The sequence below is a fragment of the Labeo rohita genome, chromosome 22, assembly GCF_022985175.1.
Source record: "Labeo rohita strain BAU-BD-2019 chromosome 22, IGBB_LRoh.1.0, whole genome shotgun sequence".
In the NCBI taxonomy this organism is placed as follows: domain Eukaryota; kingdom Metazoa; phylum Chordata; class Actinopteri; order Cypriniformes; family Cyprinidae; genus Labeo; species Labeo rohita.
The window spans coordinates 24,780,300-24,804,309 of NC_066890.1; the positions used below are offsets into that span (position 1 = coordinate 24,780,300).

Consider the following 24,010-nt stretch of genomic DNA (forward strand, 5'->3'; position numbering starts at 1 on the left):
TGCTAAACAAACTGAATTCGAAAGTTTTTTTGGCATAGAATTTTTTTTTTATCACTCTGTACCATGGTATTACCACTTGATACCATCACTGTGTCATAGTACGCTTCTGTAAGTTTTCATAGTCTGGTTGAAACAAATGAGCAAAGACATCTGCGTTCAGCTTGGAAACGAATACAAAAAAACCTGGCTTTGAAGCCTTCCACTAGTTAGTCTGTGTTTGGGGCCCAGTCTGAATCATGACTACAGAACATTTTTAGAAAAGCTGGCACGAAAAAAAACAGCTTTGTTAAAAGCGTTTGTTATTGATATCCTTATATAGTACTTGCGTGTTTGTTAATGTGTGGAATTTGTTGGAGGTCAACAATGGCTGCGGGTGTTTATAGTCTTGCAAAGTGTTTCTTTGTCAGATGCAGGATGAAGGCTTCACTCATGTAAAAGTGTGTTTGTTTTTATTTAGAAGTAAAAGCATTTTAACTTGTTGCACTCAAGTGAGAGGAGAAAGAATGTCTGCTACAGTCTCATGTTTACAAGTCAAAACAAACACAACAACTAAACACAAAAAGGGACATAGAAAAAGTTCACCCAAAAATGACAATTCTGTTTTCATTTACACACCCTAATCTCTTTCCAAACTCATGTGACTTTCTTTCTACAAAGATCGGTTTTGGAATGACGTGAGGGTGAGTCAACACCAGAATTCATTTTTGGTGAACTGTTCCTTTAAAAATACAAAAACATATAAACACAGTTTTAACATAACAGCGTAAACTAGACAAGGTAAGAAAATGTCTCTTCATGTTTTTTCTTTTCACAGCAAATAATCTCCTGTGCGGGACAGATGGGGTAGAGGGACAGAGGGATGCTTTGATGCTGTATAAAACCTATTTGTAGCATCGTTTAAGAGGCTGATCACTTTCAGCTTCTACAGGCACCTCTTAGGCACAGTCCCAGTGTCTCTGATCAGTGCAATTTGTTTCTGGACAAAAAAAAATGTCCAGGCGTCCAGGCATGACCTTTTGACTCCTGTCTACCAATTCCAGAGCCAGCTACATAATTCATGAGCTACCTCTAAAGAAACCTCTTTTCCAGCCTATCAATACTGTGATCAGTAATGTCTGGCTACTTCTTAGAGAGAAATTCTTGATAGAGTCTGATATTTATGGTTATAAAAGGCACTTGAAGGCATCTGTAAAAAATGTTGATGGCAAATGCGCCTGGTTTAAATACTGGCAGTCAGTTTAAGCGTTTGGCTGGGATGCATTAAAAATGTTCACCCAACCCACCAGAGTCTATGTAGTGTCTGCATCGCACCCGCCTGCAGGAGTCATGGAGCACATTGCCCTCTGTGGGCTGGAGGTATGAATAGCACAATATGGCTTTTATACGTACAAAGGTTTCATACAAGCTACATTATTGTTGGCTGGACACTGTCCTTGTATTAAAGGTGCCTCGTATTCCAAGCTATTTTGTGCTAAAGATGGGCAAGGGGTGATGTCGGGTTGTTTTGGATGCATTAGACCATTCTCTGGACTGGTTTTTACTCCCTCTAACTCCAGAGTAGATGTCTCATGTAAGTCCATATCTACTGGAGCCTTAGATCTCCTCCTGCGGCGAAAGACCACCACAGTAGCTATGATGGCCACAATCATCACCACCGCCACAGCTGCCACGATGGGTATGAGAGAGGAAGAAGGTTCGGTCCTGTCAACACTTGGCTCGTGGGATGATGGTGGGATTCCTGCTGTCCTAGCCTCCATGCAGGCACTGACTGAGACATGGACAGGCTCTCCCAGAGGACTAGCACATACAGAATAGGTGCTATTTGGCTGTAGTCCTCTAAGCGTGTATTCTGGGTAAGTTGGAGGCACATTCAGCTGTAGTGGTCGCCGGTCGGGGCCTGACAAGTTTCGGTAAGTCAGACGGATTCCACGGATGTGCGGTCTTGTCTGAATGTAACGGTGAAGGTCTAGTGTAATGGAAGTGCTGGTTATGTGAAGGGAGCTGATTGTGTTGGGCTGGACTGTAGCAACGGTCTCGATAGAAACTCTCGGTGAAGGTGGAGGAAGAAAGCTTGGATTTTGAATCTCACAGTAGAGTCCTGACATCGAAGGCGGGCACAAGCAAACAACCATCCCATTAGAGTCAAACACGCATGTTCCCCCATTTAAACAGATATTGGAAGGGCAAATAATGTCCTCTTCTTCAGAATCTTCTATGATTTCTCTGGGGATGGCAGTGGTCTGGGAAAGAGGGAAGCTGTTGAAGTCTACCAAGGGCATCTCACTTGGTGGTGCTGGGGAAATGGCATGTGTTGTGCCTGATGGTGTGGTTGAGTTTGTGGGCTTGCTTGTAGTACTACTTGTCCCTGCGCTTGTTAACTCAATTGTTGTCGTGGGACAGCCAAAATCTTTATGCTCCAACTTTGCCAAAACCTTTCCCGAGTTTATTGGTGGAAAGTGGCAACGAGTCTCTTCCATTCTCAACAGTTCTACATTTACATCTTTTAGCCATGCTGGAAACCAGGCCAGTGGGCAGAGGCAGTTAAAGGGGTTTTCAGCAGCAGTGAGCTTCTCAAGTTTGGGGAAAAGGTTGAAGAAGCCTTCAGGGAAGCCTTGCAAATTTAGGTTGCTCAAGTCAAGCTCTAGCAAGTTAACCAGATTTTGGAAGTCCTCTCGTTTTAGGGATCCCAAGGGATTCCCTGTTAAATTGAGGTTTCGTAGACCCCCCATTGCCTTCAGTGTAGGTTGCATCTCTACAAGCAGGTTCTGGGAGACATCCAGAACATGTAGGTTCTCCAGGCTGCTTAGCAGCCCCTCATCCAGACTGGTCAGCCGCAGCCCAGCTATTTTGAGTGACTCAAGGTGTGGTGTCTGTAAATCTTGAGGTCCAATAGGTGGGATGCTATTATAACTAAGGTCCAAGTGGAGTAGTCTTGGCAGTTGCAGAGCTGGCAGCACACTTATCTGATTCCCCTGTAGCTTCAGCTCCAGTAAGTTCTCTAGTCCCTCAAAGGCAGCTGGGTGGATGCTCTGAATGCGATTGTTGTAGAGATACAGCCTTTCCAGGTTGACCAGTCCAGCAAAGCTGTCTTTGGAAATGTGGATAATGTGGTTTGAGGAGAGATCGAGGTTGTGCAGAGAGGAGAGTGGGCTAAACACCCCATCAGGGACTTCGTTGAGGGCATTCTGACTCAAGTCCAGCATTCCAAGCTCGCCAAGCTCTACAAAGTCCTGCTGTTGCAAGGTTTTGATGTTGTTCTGAAAGACGTAGAGGTCCTTTGTGGAAGAGGGGAGGCCACGAGGCATGTAGCTCAAGTTCCGCTGGACGCAGAAGATGGAACCAGGGATGCTGCACGAGCACTCTTGAGGACATCTGCTGCTCAGAGATCCACACAGTAAGTGAAACAAAATGAGATGAGAGAGAGGGGAGATATTGGCCGCATCGTCAATCACTGTCTGGCCTTGGATTGAATCCTGCAATGAAAAAAAAACAGAAACCCAATGTCAAAAATGCATCTTGATATTTTAATTGTGTATATGAGCCTTTTGACATGGGTGTCCAGTCCTGTTCCTGGAGGGCTACTGTCCTGTCCAGTCTTGCAGAGTTCAACTCCAAACCTAATTAAACACACCTGAAACAACTTTTTTAACACTGGAGCAGATTGGGGCTAAACTCTGCGGGACATTTGCCCTCTAGGAGCAGGGTGGGACACCCCTGGTCTACACAGATCATGGTAGAATTAATAAACAACATTTCAGTGTTTGATGCTCAGATGCTTCTCCATGCTAAACAATTTTGGTACTCTTCTGGGACAGTGTGCACAGTCTAAATATGGGTCTTGAAGCATAACCAGTTTTAAACAATTTCTTTACATGGCTTATTTATACAAATGGCAAACTTGGAAGCTTTTGCCAAGGCTTTGAAACTCCATCTTTACACAACAACAACAACCATCCTGCAGGGCAGACCTCCAGTTGTGTTGACCAGAATGGTCTTGCTCAATGCAAGTTTGATATTTACATTGCACAAGTACTGCTTGGTCTGAAACACTGTGGCAGAACGTTTGTAAAAGTGTCAGTTCTGAATTAGTCACTGGTGCCTCCTTGGTAAAAATGAACAAATAGGTGCATGACTCTGCGCTATAATTAAAGCTTGTTTCATGGTGTGGCTAAACAACTTTTGGCTTTATTTTCCTTCTGAAATTATCCAACAATGGCTGTGGTATATGGCCCAACTGACCGAATGTCTGTTGACCTGCCTTGCACTCAGTTTCACTCTTTCCACTGTTTGCTTAATGAGTTCATCTCATAGAGTTTAGACCTCATCCCAGAATGTGTCCTTAGAGGAGCCCACCCAGCATTTCAGCGTCTAGCGCACACACACAAACCTGTTTGATTCTTTATTGAAACAGCTTGTCTGAACATAAGTAGCTTTCTAAAATTAAAAAGAAAAAATAAATAATTACCAGCTTAAGTGCTCCAAGTGGTTCCCCTTAATTTTAATGAAAGTGTCATTTTGTGTGTGTCCCTTTTTGCTGATTGTTCGACAATCTCTTTGATTTCCTGGTGAACAAAGGGCAAGGCCAAGCCTCTGCCATCTTCTCCACCGTTGAACAATGTGTATGTTTGTGAGTACAAAGAATAGTTTTCTGTTCCAACAAGGAACAGTTCTGGCTGCTAAAGGGCCAGTCTATTGAGGGAGATAAACAACCATTCGTTTGGCAGGTACTCTCACTCTTTTCATCCTTTTCTTCTTTCTGAGTTTCCTTTTGTGAGTCGCTTTTTCTCACATCAAACGTTTATCTTTTTTCTCTGCCCATTCGTTCCTTCCTCCCCTTGAAGGCCAATGCCATGGTTATTAGGACAGTTTGTGATTATATTTGCTCATAGTCTTGTGATTATATTTGCTCACTCTGTTTTGTTTTAATCTGATCTGATAATGTTCTCGTAAAAGAAGCCTGCTTGACTCATTGTTGGGTCGCTGTGTTTTGGAACATGATATCTATTTATTAGCTGGTCCAAGCTAGTTAATGGCTGATCAACCAGGCACTGGTTTTCACAAAGCAGCTTGACTAGCCAGTTTGGTACTGGTACAAGTTGGTCTACCAGCTAATTGCCAGCTGGGATCGGCTAGAAACCAGCTACCAGATGAATAGCTTAAGCCTGACCTTCCTCTAGGGATGGGAAGGAGAGCGAGTTTGTATGAATTTGTCTTGTGATTACATGATCTGCCATTCAATTTAGTCCAATTGTTAAAATTATAATTATTCTACCATTTCATCTTAGTCAGATAATTCATCTTTCAGTTACCCTCTCCAGTTAATTTGATATATTAGGTAACATTTTAGAGACTGTGTTTTTAGCTGCCATTTAAAAATCTCTTGTATGTTTAGCTTTGTCCCTTCACTTTGGCTCAACGTGTTTGGACTCTTGCTTGACTTTGAACAGAAACTAGAGCTTTTTTCATTAAAGGGGGTTGCTACCTTCCCTTCTTTTCTCTCCTATCTTTTTTCACCCTCCTTCCATTCTCCCTTTTTTCTCCGGCATATGCACAATCCCACCGGCACGGCAGGAATTTTGCAATAACCCTAAAAATCCATCTTCATCACAGGAAGGCATGAGGCCTCCTAAGGGTTTGACATTTCTCTCTCTCACTCTTCTTTATTTGTTTAAGGGTTCATGTACTTGTTTGCCAATCTTCTGTCAGAACTGATTGCATGAAAACAGGTTTGACGAGGATGGCATGAGGTGCAGAAGGTGAAGCAGAGCTGAACGCCATTGAGGCTTTTGTTTTCTTTATAGGTCACACATCAGCGTGATCTTAACCTTAGTCACTTTTTTAATACTAATTAGCAAATTTACAGAACGCTATTTATTAAGGGATTAAGGGACAGTTCACCTAAAAATTAAAATTTAATTAGAATTGTCTATCATCTTCACAAAAGTAGAAATTTTGAAATTTTACAATGAAAGTCAAATAAAGTTGTTTTGGACCCCATTGAATTTCATTGTATGGACAAAATTGGGTAACGTTTTAATTGTTTTCACTGAACTATCTCTTTAAGTCTGTCTGTTGATTTACGGCATTTTTTTAGCCTCTCGCCAGACACGAGAACACCGGCATGCTTACACACACCCAAAAATCAACACAGGTATCACTCCAACACACACACACACACACACACACACACTCCCTCTGGGTTTGGCTCAGCTTTGTTTTATTTATAAGCCGTGAATGATGAATGAATGCCCAGCCGAACGAAACCAAAAAAACAACATCCGTTTGTATACTTCTTAGACTTCTCATTACTTCTGAAAGAATGTTTTTTAATATTAGTCGGTGATGAGAGAGAAGACTTGGAGAGGGGGATAAAACGAGATTTGGAAAGTGGAGAGAGACAATATCAGATACCTCGAATGACCCCGTTTATATAGAATTTTGTATTTGTGTGGGTTTTGTTTTTCACTCGTTCCTTTTCATCCTTTATCCTTCTTTTAAAACTGCTTTTGAATGGTGAAGTTCTAAATAAATACAGCCGAAACCGAAAACTTAATAATAAATAAATTACAGTATGTGTGTACTTTATGAATGTCTTCGTCATGAAGAGAGTCCAAAGACAGTAAAACAGTTGTTGGGGAACTAAGTAAACTAAACTTAACTTAATTATGTAGTGTGACAGTAGCTTAATTGTTAACTTTTTCAAACAAGAGATATGGACATGTACTGTCCCTGTTTAAAAAAAAAAACATATGCTGGTTTTGCTGTCACATTGGTATGTTTTGAAGCATGGCAGCTGGTTTGAGCTAGTTTAAGCTGGACCTGAGCTGGTTTAACCTGGTCACATGCTGGTCCTATGCAAGTAACTCCTACTCAGGACTAGCTCATAACCAGCTCAGGACCACCTTAAACCAGCTCATGACCAACTAAGGACCAGCATAAACCAGCTACCATGCGTCAAACCATACCTAACCAGCATATCCAACAAGGGTAGCATTAGGACGTGATTTATTTTCAGTGATTCGGTTCATGAATTTAACCAGTACAAAAAAGATTTACTGATTTAATGTAAACTTTATCCTGCTGAAAATGAAGATGGACAGTGCTGGTTTTAGCTGGTTGACCAGCTGGTCTCCCAGCCTGACCAGCTAAAAAAAGAAGCCAAAGCCCCTCTAAAACCAGCCTGCTGACCAGCTTAAACCAGCTATAACCAGGCAAAACCTACCAACCATCTTAGGCTGATTTTATCCCTTTTTTTTATTTCTTTCAGAAGTTTGACTAAATTTGAAGCATTTTGTTAAATACTGCTGTTGAATGAAGCAGAACCTGATTTTACCAAGTACGACATGTTCCTGGATCAACATCTTTGTTGACCCTGGAACAACATTGTGATTAACCAATCAGATTTGAATAAACAGTTTATCGTTTTTGTGAAGTTTAGGCTTACAATCAGTGTTTGGTGCTTGTATATCAGTGTCATTCATCTATCATTTCCTCTGATTTTAGGGATTACTCATGGGTAAGGTTAGGTTTAGGTGTAGGGATGAGGTCAAGATTAAATTTTTGGATTAAAATGTTGTTCCAGGGTCAACAAAATATGTTGACCCAGAAACACATCTAACTCAGCAAAATCAGGACATGCGTTGAATAAAACATGGCTGTTGGTAGTTAGTTATTAGTTGTATTTATGTAAATATAACCTATCTGTTCTAGTCTAATACTGCTGAACGCTCTATATCTGGTGGTGAATGTGATTTCACCAAGTACAACATGTTCCTGGATCAACATCCTTGTTGATCCTGGAACAACATTTCAATTAACCAATAAGAATTAAGGAATAACTTTTCAGGAAATGTCAGTTTTAGGCTTATGATCAGATTTTTCTACACCCTTTTTAATCAGCTATCATTTCCCTCTGATATTAGGAATAAATTATGGATAGGGTTAAGTTTAGGGGTAAGGACTGGGTTAAGTATATATTTTTGGAGAGTAATGTTGATCCAGGATCAACAAAAGATGTTGATCCAGGAACATGTCTTATTTGGCAATATCACGGCGACCATATCTGGTAGATATTTGTTTTTAGAGATATCGAATAAAACATCTCCTTAAATAGTTATCTTAAAGTAGTTAGCTACTTAATGTTGATAGATTGTAGTGTAGCTAACTATTAATAATTAACAAGACATTTATCTATATGACAGGCTACTAATAATAAAAATATTTAGCTACAGTTTTTGCAAGTAGCATATGGTATAGCTAACTGCTAGTTACTAGCTTGTGGTCTTGCTAACTTGTTAGATATTTAGATACACCACAAGCTACTAACCAAGGTATTTAGCTGCAGTTTTTGCTAGTGTAGCTAACTCTTACCATTCGCAGGTTGTAGTGTAGTTACATTTTTTTGATAATAGCTTACATGTAGCTTAGCTAACTATTTTTGTTAGTGTTAACTGCTATTTTTTTTTGTTATTAGTTTAACTAACTGCAAAATGCTAGTAGTTTGCAGTGTAACCAACTACTTATTCTTAGTATCTGTAGTGTGATTACTTTATCTAAATAGTAGCTTGACTCTAGCAGTTGGCCTGTTGTAAAAATGTAGGACACACACAAACACACTCATCATTTAACATTTCCTCATACAGACAGAGGTGTGAATGTGTGTTTCTTTAAATAACATACTTGTAATGCTGCTGTCCTGAGATTACTCAGCCACACACACATATTGACACACAGATAAATACACATTTCCGTCAGCAGCGCCTAAGCACAGCTGGATTGTGTTACCCAGAATGCACTGGGACGGTCTCTCCAGGTGACAGCGTGCTCCCATTAAGTAACTGTTTTGCGATTAGAGTAGGGGGAGGATGTCAGGGAGGGAAACCAAAAGAGAAACAGGCATGTGCAGTTAAATGTGGATTCTGTACGAGTGCGTACTTGCCCGTAAGCAGCTGTTTGTGTTTACGCATGCTTGAATCGTGCTCATGAACATGTGGCTGATTTACAATACGAAACAGATTCATCAAGGCAACTGTGATTTTTCCTCATGCTTCACTTCGACCACAACAGAAGCTTCTAAAGCAGAGCCAGAGCCAAGTCCTCGCTGTCCTCAACTAGCACTAAAATCACAAATAAGATTGCTTCAGATCGCATCTTAACTGTTTCTCCATAGACATCAGTACAAGTAAATGCAGAGAAAATAGAGACTAAAAAATATTTTCTCTGTGTTGAGATCTCAATATGAACTCAAATATTTCTTCACATTAATGTTGTAGCTCTAGTTTACTGCAAGTCCACACTTTTCAGCGTGTGCAACCCGTCTTTTTTTGGATAGATTTTATCCATTGAAAATTGGGAATGAAGAAATACTTTGAGGTCAGCTGTGTGACTTTAAAAAAGCCAAAAATCAATTTGCTGAAATGTGGTCTTCAAAGAATCTAGCTGCAATCTCTTTCAAAACTCCATTTTAGGAACATTTTATTGCTCAGAGTTTGCTCCTTCTAAGCTCTAAGCTGAGACTTTTGTGATTCTCATATATCTCTCATTGTAGTATCAGCAGTGTCTCAGATGTTTCTCCTAAAATGTCTTCAGGAAGAATAAAAGTAGACACAATTGAGACATGACAAAGTTCTGAGAAAAACTGAGAAAATCTCTTTATTGTCTTGTATTATCTTTCAAAATACTATCATAAAAATGTTTTGTTTTGTTTTTTGCTTACACTTAGGTATTTTACCTTTAATAGAACAGTAGGAGGTGAGACAGGAAACCGTGGGAGATGTGAGAAAGGTACAGAGGTAGGAAAGTACCTTTAGCTGGGACCCAAACTCATGCTGTTTGAGGTGTGGTTGTGCCTTCCCACAAGGCTAATACTCTGACAGAGGTTACTGTACGCTCAGGATATTAAGGGGTGATTCTCTTATATGTCTCATTTACGTATCAGCTTTGTCTTCAGATGTCTTCAATTTTATTTTAAGCGAAGCGTTAAACTTTTACTAATATTGTAAATACTAACAGATATAAAGATATAAAAGATCTCATCAACATCACAAATTATGCTCAGATCTTTTTTCTTAGCTAGAGACTCTGGATCTCTCACATTTGTCTCCTCAAAAGTTTAGAAGTGATCTCAACAACATCACATACTGAGCTCAGGCTTTCCACTTCCTGTACTAAAGAATTGTGAGCTCTCACGTGTCTCTAAATTTCACAAGTGACCATAACAACTTAACAAAGTGTGCAGCAAGTCAAATGTCACAATAATAGCTCAAACATTTCTACCATATAATATGTATTAATAATCAAATTAGTCAAGGATTGAGTCATAAGCTATTTAATGGTGCTGTTGAGCAAAGAAAGCTCCAGGGTTACAGTTTCTGTAAGTCAGTTTTGATAAAGGCATGGGGTACATGACTATTTCTAAGAGCAAATGATGTGACCCATGCACATAAACTGTACAGCTCAACAATTAAGAGCTCTAAATGTATAGGCTTTTTTTACTTTATTTAGAGCAGGGGTGTCAAACTCCAGTCCTGGAGGGCCACAGCCCTGCAGAGTTTAGATGCAACCCTAATTAAACACACCTGATCCAACTAATGAAGTCCCTCAGGCTTAATTGAAAACTGCATAGTATGTGTGTTGGAACAAAACTCCGCAGGGATTTGGCCCTACAGGAACTGAGTTTGACATCCCTGATTTAGAGCCTTTCAAGTACTAGACTTGGTGCACACTATGTAAAGTTCAAAACGTTAAAGGGGCAAATGAGAGAGATCCAGAGTCTCTAGCTAAAGAGAAAATCTGTGCACAGTGTGTGATGTTATTGAGATCTTGGGTATGGGTGTTTGAAGGGATAGTTCACCCAAAAATGAAAATTCGGTTATTGACTACTCACCTACATGTCGTTCCAAACCTGTAAACTCTTTATTCATCTTCAGAGCACAAATTAAGATATTTTTAATAAAGTCCGAGAGCTTTCTGACCCTGTTTAGACAGCAACATAACTACCACATTCAAGGCCCAAAAAGGTAGTAAGGACATCATTAAAGCATGCGTTGAAGACTGACACATAAGAGAATAAATAGTTGAATAAAGTCGTTATTTTTGTTTTCTTTGCGCACAAAAAGTATTCACGTAGCTTCATTAAATTAAGGTTGAACCACTGATCTTACACTGACTATTTTAACAATGTCCTTACTACCTTTCTGGGCTTTGAACTTGTCGGTTACGTTGCTGTCTATGCAAGGTCAGAAAGCTCTCATGAAAAATATCTTAATTTCTTTTCCAAAGATGAACGAAGGTCTTATGGGTTTGGAACAACATGAGGGTGAGTTATTAATGACCGAATTTTCATTTTTGGGTGAACATACCCTTAAAGTTTTCCTACCTATTTTTTTACTCTGTTGTCTCTAAATGTAATTTATTTACTTTGTTACAATGTCAAGAACTCAAATTTTAGGTTCATATTTCATTGGACTATTATTAAATAACCATAATTAGGTCCTTATAACAAGTAGTTTCACCCAAAGCATTCATACAAACACCCTCCAAACAAACAAAAGACACTAAAAAGGCGGAGAGTGGCTTAAACCAGACTGGGTGCAATAAAGGTAGACCATCCTCCCCCAACTTTGCCCAGGGCCTGCAGGCAGTTCAAGTTACAATCTACTCTGTGTGCATGTGCACACCTGCTAGCCATGCACATCGGCGAGGAGACCGCATTTCTGTGTGAAACGTGAGAAACTTAACAAGACAAAAGACCAAAGTAGACCAACTTACACATGCCGCTGACACACGCCAGCCTGTCATATACTGTTACAAAGGTGCTATCTATCTATCTATCTATCTATCTATCTATCTATCTATCGATCTATCGATCTATCTACTGTGGTAAAAACTATGCCTGGAAACTGTAGCATGTCTGGTACGAGAAGCATTTTAGAATGGGTGTGTTTAGGACAAATGTCATTTAGTGTTCTTAGCATCCTTTTGTGTTGTACATTTCTTTCTGAAGGGCTGCATTTGAAAGTTCAGTGCGATCGCGACTGGACTACCTGTAATATGTTGCTGCTATGACTAGCATGCTGTCAGGTGGCATAATCTTAAGGCATGGCATTGCATGTGCATGATTCATATTTGACCTGTGCCTCTCTCCTTATGAATGTGCACTCCAAAAAATACAGTTTTCCAATTTAAATATGTAGACATCCATAAAACATGTTGAATTTAGTTCAGAAACACATTTGCATGCAGATATTAAAACCTGTTTAAGTTTATTTTCATACCCCATTAGGCAAAAAAATGTTGCTGTGGAAATAGCTGTGATAGTAGTAAGATTACCTTTTATTTTATTGTAAGAATAAAGTTATATTCTCTAACAGCATGTCTTAATATTATGGTTATGAAATGCTCAATAGTTGTATTGAGATTTATGAACAACTTTTATAATGCTTTGTATCTCTTTTAAAGCATGAAAGCTTGTTTATTGTAACTACATTCAAAATAGATTCAAATAAGCCTCAAATATTAATATCATTTTAACTGTCCTCTCAGTTAATCATTAAAACATCCAAATAGACATTGACATTATTCAATAACTTTATTTTTGACAAAACATCCCATGTTTTAGTCGTCACTGTTATGGTAGTGACTATTTTATGGGATAACACCCCAAAAAACAATGATGTCACTACCGAAACTTCACCAAATGTTTCAGTCGTGACTGTTACAGTAGTGAAAATTTTATGGGATAACACCCCCAAAAAAACAAAAATGTCACTATCGAAACTTCACCAAATGTTTTAGTAGTGAAAATTTTATGGGATAACACCCCAAAAAAAACAAAAATGTCACTACCGAAACTTCACCAAATGTTTCGTTCGTGACTGTTACAGTAGTGAAAATTTTATGGGATAACACCCCCCAAAAAAAACAAAGATATCACCACCAAAACTTCAGCAAATGTTTCGGTCGTGACTGTTACAGTAGTAACAATTTTATGGGATATCACCCCAAAAAAAAAAAACGAAAATGTCACTACCAAACTTGACCAAATGTTTTAGTCGTGACTGTTACAGTAGTGGAAATTTATGAGATAAAACACACAAAAAAAAACAAAGATGTCACTACCGAAACTTGACCAAATGTTTTAGTCGTGACTGTTACAGTAGTGAAAATTTTATGGGATAACACCCACCCAAAAAAAAACAAAGATATCACCACCAAAACTTCAGCAAATATTTCGGTCGTGACTGTTACAGTACTAACAATTTTATGGGATATCACCCAAAAAAAAAAAAACGAAAATGTCACTACCAAAAAAAAAACGAAAATGTCACTACCAAACTTGACCAAATGTTTTAGTCGTGACTGTTACAGTAGTGAAAATTTTATGGGATAACACCCCCCAAAAAAACAAAGATGCCACTACCGAAACTTCACCAAATGTTTTAGTCGTGACTGTTACAGTAGTGAAAATTTTAGGGGATAACACCCAAAAAAAAAACAAAGATGTCACTACCGAAACTTCACCAAATGTTTTAGTCGTGACTGTTACAGTAGTGAAAATTTTAGGGGATAACACCCAAAAAAAACAAAAAAAAAAACAAAGATGTCACTACCGAAACTTGACCAAATGTTTTAGTCGTGACTGTTACAGTAGTGAAAATTTTATGGGATAACACCCCAAAAAAAAACAAAGATATCACTACCGAAACTTCACCAAATGTTTCGTTCATGACTGTTACAGTAGTGAAAATTTATGGGATAAAACACACAAAAAAAAACAATGATGTCGCTACCGAAACTTCACCAAATGTTTTAGTTGTGACTGTTATGGTAGTGAAAATTTTATGAGATAACACCCCCAAAAAAAAAAAAAAAAGAATTTCACCACCGAAACTTCAGCAAATGTTTGGGTCGTGACTGTTACAGTGGTGACAATTTTATAGGATAACACTCCAAAAAACTATGTCACTACCGAAACTTCACCAAATGCTTTGGTCGTGATTGTTACGTTTTTTTTTTTTTTTTTTACTGGTTTCGGTAGTGACAATTTTAGATACTTTTAAACGTAGCTCAAAGATGCTAATCAACACATGGTTAGCTAGCACAATGCACACAAATAAAAACTAAATGTTATGGAATAACTTCCAAAAAAATATGTTTAATTATAGAAAGACGGTGTTTGGTAGTGACATTTAAGTTACACACAAATTTCCTGATCATAAATGTAGGGGTGTAGTTAAAATCAGTCTCAGCCAATGGACTAAAACATACACTGATGTGATGTGAAAATGCAGGACACTTTTTTTTTTTTTTTTTACATAAACTTACGAAGAAACTATAGAACAAATATTTATTTTGAAGTACCCACTAAATGATTATTTTATAAATAGTAAGCTTACTGATATTTTACAATATTATTGTGGGTTTCAACAGATAATAAAAGGAGGAAACATAGTAAATATCTAAGATTTAAATACTTAAATGCTTTTTAAATGTGTTTTTTGGTTGTGGGACAGCAGTTTGCGCAAATTCTGTAGAATGGCCCATATATAAATATGCAATCAATCATTGATCTATTTACTATCACTGTAAGGGGCAAACTGTACTTGCTTTGTGTTGTGATAAATGAAGAGTGAGGAAGAGCTGTTTGTTCTTGTCTATACATGTCTCTTTCTCTCTCTTACTATCTGCAGGTTTAGTTGGTCGGGACAGGTTCCTTGTCGTTTCTAAGCTTTGTTTTTCTGGCTTACTTTCAGACCAAATCTGTGAGTAATAGTGCGAATCATAACAGCTTTCACCTTGACATCTCTCAAAGAAAAACAAACACACACGCAGCATACGAACATATTTATCTGACTGAGGTGTATAATCGTACACCTGCTCAACACATTCACCAGCAAGTTATTCAAGTTAGCACATTCTTTATTGTTGTTCCGTCTACTGCGTAACACATAATAGGTGTCAAAATGCTGTTGGCCTGACGCCATAGATCTTAATGCCATGACTCACACGCATTTACACAGATTTCAAGCGCTAGTCACCAGTCAAAGCCCTGAGCGTTAAATGATGTTTCAAACTGATCTGCAATCAAAGAGTCCAGCAGATGTTTACTCACACTGCACAGGTGTGGAACGTAACTAACGTAAACTATTGCATGGAAAACTGTCTTTAGTTTTCACTACAGTACATCAAATGAATTTACATGTGAATATGAACTGAATGTGAACCAAAATCGGAACATTAATTAAATTGAACTGAGGTTTACAGAGAGAAAAACAAAATGAAATCAGCGTAAATCATAAAAAAACGATTGCATGGAAAACATTCAACCTGATCTCATGACGAAAACTGTTGAGTGGCTCTATAACTCTAATGCTCCGTGACGTTTTAAAATAACGTACCATCTGCACTACACCTAAACCGATGAACAAAAGCAAATGTGACGTAAAAATGTGATTGCAACTATGTCGTTTTAGCTTGTCTATCGATCTCTCATCTTTCAGCTCTTTCATCATAAGTCATGTTTTTCACAGGATTCGTACCCAAGGATTCTGCATCCTAAGTCCAATTCCGTGCTGGCTGAGCTACCGAGCAAACTTGTTACATCCGGAAAACGAAACATATGGAGCTGTAATCATAACTGCGTACAAAAACGATTAAGTCCTCGCTGTTTTACCTCTAGTGGACATTTCTGTTGGTAACGGCAGTGATATGTACTTTTGCGTCTTGCGCAACAGGTACGCTTTCATCATGAGATCAGGGAGAAAAAAATTGTTTGAATTCGGATATGAAACCGATAAATGTGAATGAGAAGTGAATTGGACTGAATTAGTCTAAGTGAAAAAAATATTGCTTAAAAAGTTCAATTAAATCATTATTTTCTTTAAACTCAAAATAGGAATTAACAAAAAATGGTATGAAAAATTGTCATGCCAGTTAAGTACATTTAATTAATTTGAATTTAAATTAAGTGTGAACCTGAAGTTAGGATGGGTAGAGTACGGGTGCTGTCAGAGTAAGATTCAGAGTAAGATCAGCAAAATAATCCACACTACTTTAATCTATCAATTAACATATTAAGAAAAGGAGAAAAAGCATGTTTGTAAGAAGCAAAACCATCATTAACATGTTTTAAACTTTAAACTGTTGCTTTCAGCAAAAATAGCCAGTCCTTTATCCATAATATTGCTAAATCCAGTGAAAACATTGACCTGTCTGAATCAGGAGAGAAATATGCACAGATCAAGCACCATTTACAATGAAAACAGTCCGAAATGGTTCTAAACAAACATGTTGGTGTATTTTGATGTGAAAGTACTACAGGGGTTTATATGGACTTTAAACCAGAAGTGACATTTTGAATTTCAAATCATCTTGATCGATCTGTTTTGTAAAAAAAACGCAGTGTTAATTGTTGGACTAATTGTAGATTATTGTCATGTTTTTATCACCTGTTTGCACCCATTCACTGCAGAGCATCCACTGGTGAGCAAGTAATTTAGAAACGTCTCCAAATCCAAACTTCTCTACACCTTGTATACATTTTCAGCAAAATGTATGTATATTTTTAAGTGAACTTTAACTTTAATGTGAATTTGAATATGAATTTAGTGTGCCTGTAGTTGAAAGATTGATTTGAACGAAGCATAAAAGGAAGAAAACTCCCGGCTGGGACGTGCTGGAACAAATCGCCCCACCGCCCCCTTTCTTGCCCCGCAGGGGTGTCCTGTCTTCTGACCAGCTGTGTCAGCTTGAGTGTTTTCTGCATTGGGGGCTCTAAAGACTTCACTAAAGTCTGTCAGACCAAATCTCAAATCTGAACTACAGTAAGATTCTGCACGGTTTCTAGGCCATTAATCAAATAATCACATTTGTGATACTAAGCATGTGATCTTCTTTATTGAAAAAGTCAGATGTTCTTGCTTGCACTGAAGGTCCACATCAGGTCACCAAACTCGTCATACAACTCAAAAGCAGCTGCCTTTTAAACAAAGAAGCAACTAACCAAATACGAAAAATAGTACAGCAAAACACCTCAGCCCTAAATTACCCAGCAGATCTATTTACAACCGACAGCCCATTAAAACAAATAAACGAATGTGATACCACAGTCGGTTCAACTCCAGTGATGATGAGGTATGTTGGAACAAGACCAAATCAATTTCTCTGCCTGTCCCGACCTGTTTGTACCACGCACGGTGACATTGGGGCTCCCTGGGAGAACATTTACCTTCTTTGAATGATGTAGCTGTTGCTTGTAATGTGTAGACATGGTGTAAGCGTGGCTAAAGTAACTAAATACTATAGGGAAGTTCTCTGTCAGTCTCCAGCACACTGATCTGTTTGTGTACTGTTGCAGCTGACTGAAAAGCAAAGAAAGACAGTCCACACAATGTGTACGTCTGTGTGTTTTAAAGGCTTATCTGATCCTGTCCTGGCAGTCTGCTGATGAATTTGTTCTGAGACCATTCAATTGTGACACTGATCGATTAAAGTGTACAAATGACCTCAGTGTGACTCTGTCGGTATTCTCAAGTAAGTTGTGTGACTTGAACATGTGAATATGCAAAGGGATTAGCCATTCAAAACAGGCGTCACTTACATCTTAAAAGATGTGAGATTTTTTGTCCATACAATGAAAGTCAGTGGGGTCCAATACTTATGGAAGCTTGTTTGCATCACTGAATAAAATAAAAAAAATAAACACAACTTTTTATTTCACAATTTTGCACTTATAACTTGCAAAAGTTAGAATTACAAGAAAATTTGGTGGTGGAAATTAGCTTACATAAATGTTATTTAGACAACATTGGACACAAAAGATTTTTTTTTTTTGTATGGCTGAAGAAATGGTGTTCATCAAAGGTAAAAAAAATAATGTAAAGTACAAATCTTTTGAAACGCTGTAAGTGTATAAGTGTAGTTACTGTCCTTTTCGATCAATGTAATGAATAAGACAGGCCTTTTTTGAACACAGTATGTATTTTTGAGCATCTTCCTCACCAGTTATGTGTATGTTTAGTGTGTTTGTATAAGAACTCACTGTTACAGCTTTAATATAACTCAGCCAAAGTAATCGGAGAACCAGATCCCTTTGATCAAACAGTGCTCTCATGAGTGCCTGCGTTTGAACGACGGCAGACGGATGTTTGCTGTTCTTGACTTGTGAAAACCCGAACACCACCCAACAGATGCAGCCAAAGGCCATAACTCTCTGTCCTCAAGACGTTACAGAGAGTGAAAAAGATGTGCACCTGGGGCATTTTCCGTTAGAGTTTGTATCCTTGAACTGCGTTATTCCCTCTCAAAAATGTCAAAACATTGATTGTTTCTGAACAGGTTTCTCCTCTTGTCTTCTATTGGTTGGATAAACAGATAGCTCCGCCCCAAAATCACACTATTGGCTGAGCTAGTGTTGCTATGTGCTCTCGGTCAGTATGTTTTGAAAGCACCACTGAGTGTTTACAATTCTCAGGGGATTCAGTCAACAAATGGCTTTTGTTTAGCTGTCCCTGCATATTAAAGTATTTTAGCGTAGCATCCAATCTTATTCATGCTTATTTCGATCATTGTTCTGACCTCTGTTATGCTTTATGTGTGTGTTTATTTTTCTTTGTTTCTCTTGGCATTGGTTCTTGCCTTCACTCTGCTCATGATCGCACACACAGCAGGGCTGCAATCTAAACAGTGTTTTTACAAGTGGACACCATGGCAGAACATACATAAAATAAATCCTAAAAGCCACAACGTGAGATAATACAGTGATGGAGCTTTTCTTCACCAGCCTTCCTTATCTCTTGTCAGCAGTGCTGGGGAAGTTTACATTTAAGATAGATTTATAATAAATACAAGTACAGTTCCTTACATTTAAGATGGATTTATATTAGATGCAAATACAAAACACAAGAATTAAAAATATAGTAATGATTAGTGACATTTAGCTTGTCATGCTACTGAAAATGTCATTAAGATACTAGCATTACTACTTTTAGTTAAGTTATGACTAAGTTGACGTTATTGAAGAAACTTAAACTCAAAAAGGATAAAAATTTAATTGAACAGATGATGGAGAACATGGAGATTTTCTACAATATGGACAATCCTGATCTGAATGTTTATTTTACATGTATTATACTGTATATGTACACTACCAGTCAAAAGTTTTTGAACAGTAAGATTTTTAATGTTTTTTAAGGAAGTCTCTTTGCTCACCAATCCTGCATTTATTTGATCCAACGTACAGCAAAAACAGTAAAATGTTGAATTGTTTACTATTTAAAATAACTGTTTTCTATTCTAATATATTTGAAAATGCAATTTATTCCTGTGACTTCAAAGCTGAAATTTTAGCATCATTACTCCAGTCGCATGATCCTTCAGAAATCATTCTAATATTCTGATTTGCTGCTCAGGAAACATTTATTATTATGTTGAAAACAGCTGAGTAGATTTTTTTCAGGTTTCTTTGATGGATAGAAAGTTTAAAAGAACAACATTTATCTGAAACGGAAATCTTTTGTAACATTATAAATGTCTTTATCATCACTTTTGATCAAATTAAAGCATCCTTGCTGAATATAAGTATTATTTCTATCATTTCTTTCCCTAAAAAATAAAAAATAACATTAAAAAAAAAAACTATACTGACTCCAGGCTTTTGAATGGATAGTGTATAATGTTACAAAAGCTTTTTATTTCAGATAAATGTGTTGGATCTCTTTATTCATCAAAGAATCCTGGAAAAATTTTTTTAATTTTGCTAATAATAAAATAGTTTCTTGAGTAGCAAATCAGCATATTAGAATGATTTCTGAAGGATCATGTGACACTGAAAACTGGAGTAGCTTTGATCACAGGAATAACTTACATTTTAAAATATATTTAAATAGAAAGCAGTTATTTTAAGTAGTAAAAATATTTCACAGTATTACTGGTTTTGCTGTATTTTGAATCAAATAAATGCAGGTTTGGTGAGCAGAAGAGACTTCTTTAAAAAACATTAAAAATCTTACTGTTCAAAAACTTTCGACTGGTAGTGTATATTATTTTTTTCATACTTCTATTTGTGTTCTTGAGAAACTAATCATCCTAATTCAGATCTGTCAAACAGTAACTAAAAGCATAATACAAGTGGCAGGAAATACACTGAACCTGTTCTGAGCTTTTTGATACTAGTAAAGTTGTAGTTCCATTGTTTCGTGCTTAATGCTCCTGTATTGCAACTCTTTGTTTACCCAACACTTTGAGGAGAAAGAAACCAAAGGAAAACCAAATCCCAGTCTTAGTAGGAGGGCTCAAGCTTTGGCAGTCACTACTGCAACAGATTTTTCTGATTTTGAGTGATCGGTATAATCCAAACAACAAGTGACGTGTTTCTAGAGTTTCCATCTGACCTTTAACAACAGCCAGAGTCGCACTCAAGACACAAAAGGCCCGCTCTTTACAATCAAAGTGTTTTTAACTAAATAACCTTCAGATGTCACACTTGACTCTACCATGGAGTAATTAAGGCCATTCTTAACTTAGCATCTGCACACACTTATTCCTGCTCACTGTGTCTTAACGTCCATCATGCAGTTATTAACTGTGACTGGGAAGCTCCTTTTGAGATACTCCCCTATTTAGTTGTCATGGTGGCATGACCCGAACACTTATTAGCTGACCCTTGGGATTAGTCCAAGCCTGGCCAGGGGGGTTAAGCCTTTACCTCCGAATGCCCACTATAACGTCCCACTAGTCCCTTTAATTAAATTGCTGAGGCACCGCGTCTGGAATGTTTGTCTGTGCTTTTTGCTTGCTGTCCTTCTATATCTCTGTCTTTGCTTTTCTCATACGCTTGTCCCTCCTTCATAGCCTAAGTGCCCCCTCCGTGTTTGCCTCTCCCAAACGATGACTGGCAGCCTGCCAGCTGATCTCTAAGTCTGACCGAACAAAAACGAGAAGAACGTGTTAACATGCTTACTACAGTCATTATCACACATTACATAAGGAATGCGGCCCAGATTTCTAATGACGGATCAGCTTAACTCGCAGCTGGGTCTGCTTTGACGTCATTCATAAACAATATCTCACTAAACAAACAAATAATAACTTGGGTTTTCTGCTCAAAGGGTCAGCTGAGTGCAGTACGAATGTGTGCTTGTGCAATCTGTTAAATTCTTAAAACTTCATCTGCACACTACCAAATATTAAGGTTCTTCAAATCGTTCTCAACATCTCTGGTTTTTCTACAAGTTCTTGAGATGCTTATGTGGTTCTGATGGTTAAAGTTTAAAACAGTTTGTGACATTACAGGATCTTTAGGCCAAAACATTGGTTTCTGAATTCCTGCCAGCAAAATATGGTTTTCTAAAGAACTTACTAAAGATTACAAAGCTAAAGTCATCTTTAGGGAGTGTACATTCTTAAAAAAACTGGTTCTTTATTGGCATTGATGGTTTCATGAAGAATCTTTAACAACTATGGGATCTCTGCACTGTGGTTCTTCACACTAAGAAAAGTGGTTCTTTTAAGAACTGGTCACTGAAATGTTCTTTGGAGAACCAAAAATGGTTCTTCTGTGGTAGCCCATAGTTGCGAAAATCCCATTTTGGAACCTCTATTTTTAAGCGTGGATGTTAAAACCTGCATAATAGGTAGCTTCACAGATGCTACACTTTATATGTTGTGATAATCAAGTGGGTATTTAAAGGTTACGACCATTTCAGCATCTCCTTCAGACCGCTTACCAACCGCTGAGCAAAGAAAAGTGGCGTACAGCTGGGGAGGATTACCAGAACTATTCAGAATCACTAAAATGAATGGCCAAAATCTCAGCATGTCACTCAACCCTTGCCCCAAAGTACTTCTTAATAAACTCCTCCACAAAACTTTTCTCCTCAACTGTTGAGATGTCTCTAAAGCAACAAAGATAATGAGTTTAAAAGCCAGAATAAATGAGCATAATCTACTTTACACCATGTGCAACTAAACTAATTTACACCTGAGAACCACTACTTGCCAGTTTGGGTGAGAAAGAACCGGGTGAAGGTTTAATGACATAACTGGGACAATATTAGGAGGCATTTCCTACAGGCTTTGCATTGACATACTGTATATAAACAACACAAGCCAGTCACTACAGCCCACCAATAATCTTACTGTCAACTCTTTAACCCTTTTATATAACTTAACAAAAGGAGATGCTCTAATACTTTATAAAATTAGTATTTTTTCAGTATTGTGCTGCTGATGTTGGTCTTACGCAACACTAGCTGTTCTGTGGCACCGTATTAATAGTCTATTTGTGCTGTCTAAAAGCGATGTAGATAGATAGCAACTGACAACGAATGGAACTGTTGAGGTTATCTCCTCAGGAGAGCAAGACTAACGTTTAATCTAACTTTGTGGTTAAAAGCTGTTACAATCTGTTCACACATGTACATAGGTAAAAACACTTCAACCGTAATTAGGAATGTCAGCCCACAAAACACTCCACCATACTGGCACACATAAATTAATGTAATACATGTAATGTAGTATATGTATGAAAATATAATATAGCCTAACACATAAAAGTGATGTTGTGTTTTAAGAATCACATCTTAATAACTTCCTACTACCTCACTATTAAGATTTATCCCTTCACATTAGCGTGCATTCGTTATGTTTTGTTATGTTTATGTTCATTATGCAAGGGACAATGAGATAAACAGAGGAATGTACTTTAATTTATCACTGACCAAGCGGTCCTTGCACAATATGATATATTGGCTTGGGTTACCTGGTACGAAGAACATAATTTTAAAACAGACATGCTTTAGTGAAGCCACTTTGAGAGCTCAGGAGACCAGCAAGAAACTCAAGGTAAAACGTTGAAACGTTTTAACGTTGTTGTTAACTGTCAAAATTTGTTTTCGCAACAAGAGTAAACAAACGTTCCAGAATTACAAATTAATTCCATATTAGTACGTTATTTCCAGTATAGCACGCTGAAATGTTTTGTTCACATCATAATTCGTCTATTAACGACTGCGATTTATTAATGTTTACACTGCCGTTGTCAGTCTAGAAACAGTTCACAGCACTGCTTACCTGTAAAAATGCGAAACGTGAAGCAAACGTGCGTTGTTTTATCCAGAAGTTACCACAAAAGAATGACTTTCAAAACTCTTGGAGGGTCATACCCTAAGCAGGAATAATTTCTTCTGAGGGGAAGCTTGGACAACCATCACAATACAGTGCACATACAGAGCCTCCCCAATCCGCACAGGTTGCGTCCAGCCAGACGTCTGAACTTTAGGAGCACTATGGTGTTTTTACTGAATGGCAGGAGCGCAACACCTCCAGAGTTTTAGGGAGGAGGAGCAAAACTCCTCAGGCTTGACACAACTCTCCGTCGCCGGGCTGTGGTGATAAGGGGTATGTTCCTAATAGTGATGGGAAGTTCGGATCATTTTACCGACTCGGTCCTTTGAGTCTCGTTCAGCAAAATGAACGAATCTTTTTTCGAGTCATTTCGTTCATTTCGTTCATTTTAGCAAAATATAATTAAAATGTTACGTTTTACCTCCCTAACACATCTACTGCTTACACAAACGTTGATCACACTACAAACAAAATAAAACTATAATGCTATAAGAAACAGAAAAGATTCATTCATTGTTTACCTGGGTCTTTAGTCTATGATTCGCTCACCTCGCCTCTTATCTGACAAGTTTTCGGGTTTGAGTTGTTCGTTCATCACGTGACAGCCCAATTAGCTAACCAACGCAGTCTGAGCCGGAAAGAGAATTGATTAGTTCATCTCTCGAGTCCTCGGGTTTGAGTCGTTCGTTCATCACGTGACATCCCCGTAATGTTAACCTATGCAGCCTGAGCCGGAAGGAGAATTGATTAGTTCATCTTTTGAGTCTTCGGGTTTGAGTCGTTCGTTCATCACGTGACATCCCCGTATGTTAACCTATGCAGTCTGAGCCGGAAGGAGAATTGATTAGTTCATCTTTTGAGTCTTCGGGTTTGAGTCGTTCGTTCA

At 38.0% G+C, this 24,010-nt stretch overlaps 1 protein-coding gene across 1 annotated transcript; it reads right to left on the reverse strand.

Moving 5' to 3' along the window:
* Positions 1–432: 432 nt before the first annotated feature.
* vasna (vasorin a) lies at positions 433–23,290 on the reverse strand. Its single transcript, XM_051095074.1, has 2 exons — positions 23,071–23,290; positions 433–3,473 (listed from the first exon to the last, which is right to left on the reverse strand). The coding sequence occupies exon 2, from the start codon at positions 3,303–3,305 to the stop codon at positions 1,380–1,382; it is 1,926 nt and encodes a 641-aa protein (XP_050951031.1). The 5' UTR covers positions 3,306–3,473; positions 23,071–23,290; the 3' UTR covers positions 433–1,379.
* Positions 23,291–24,010: the final 720 nt, after the last annotated feature.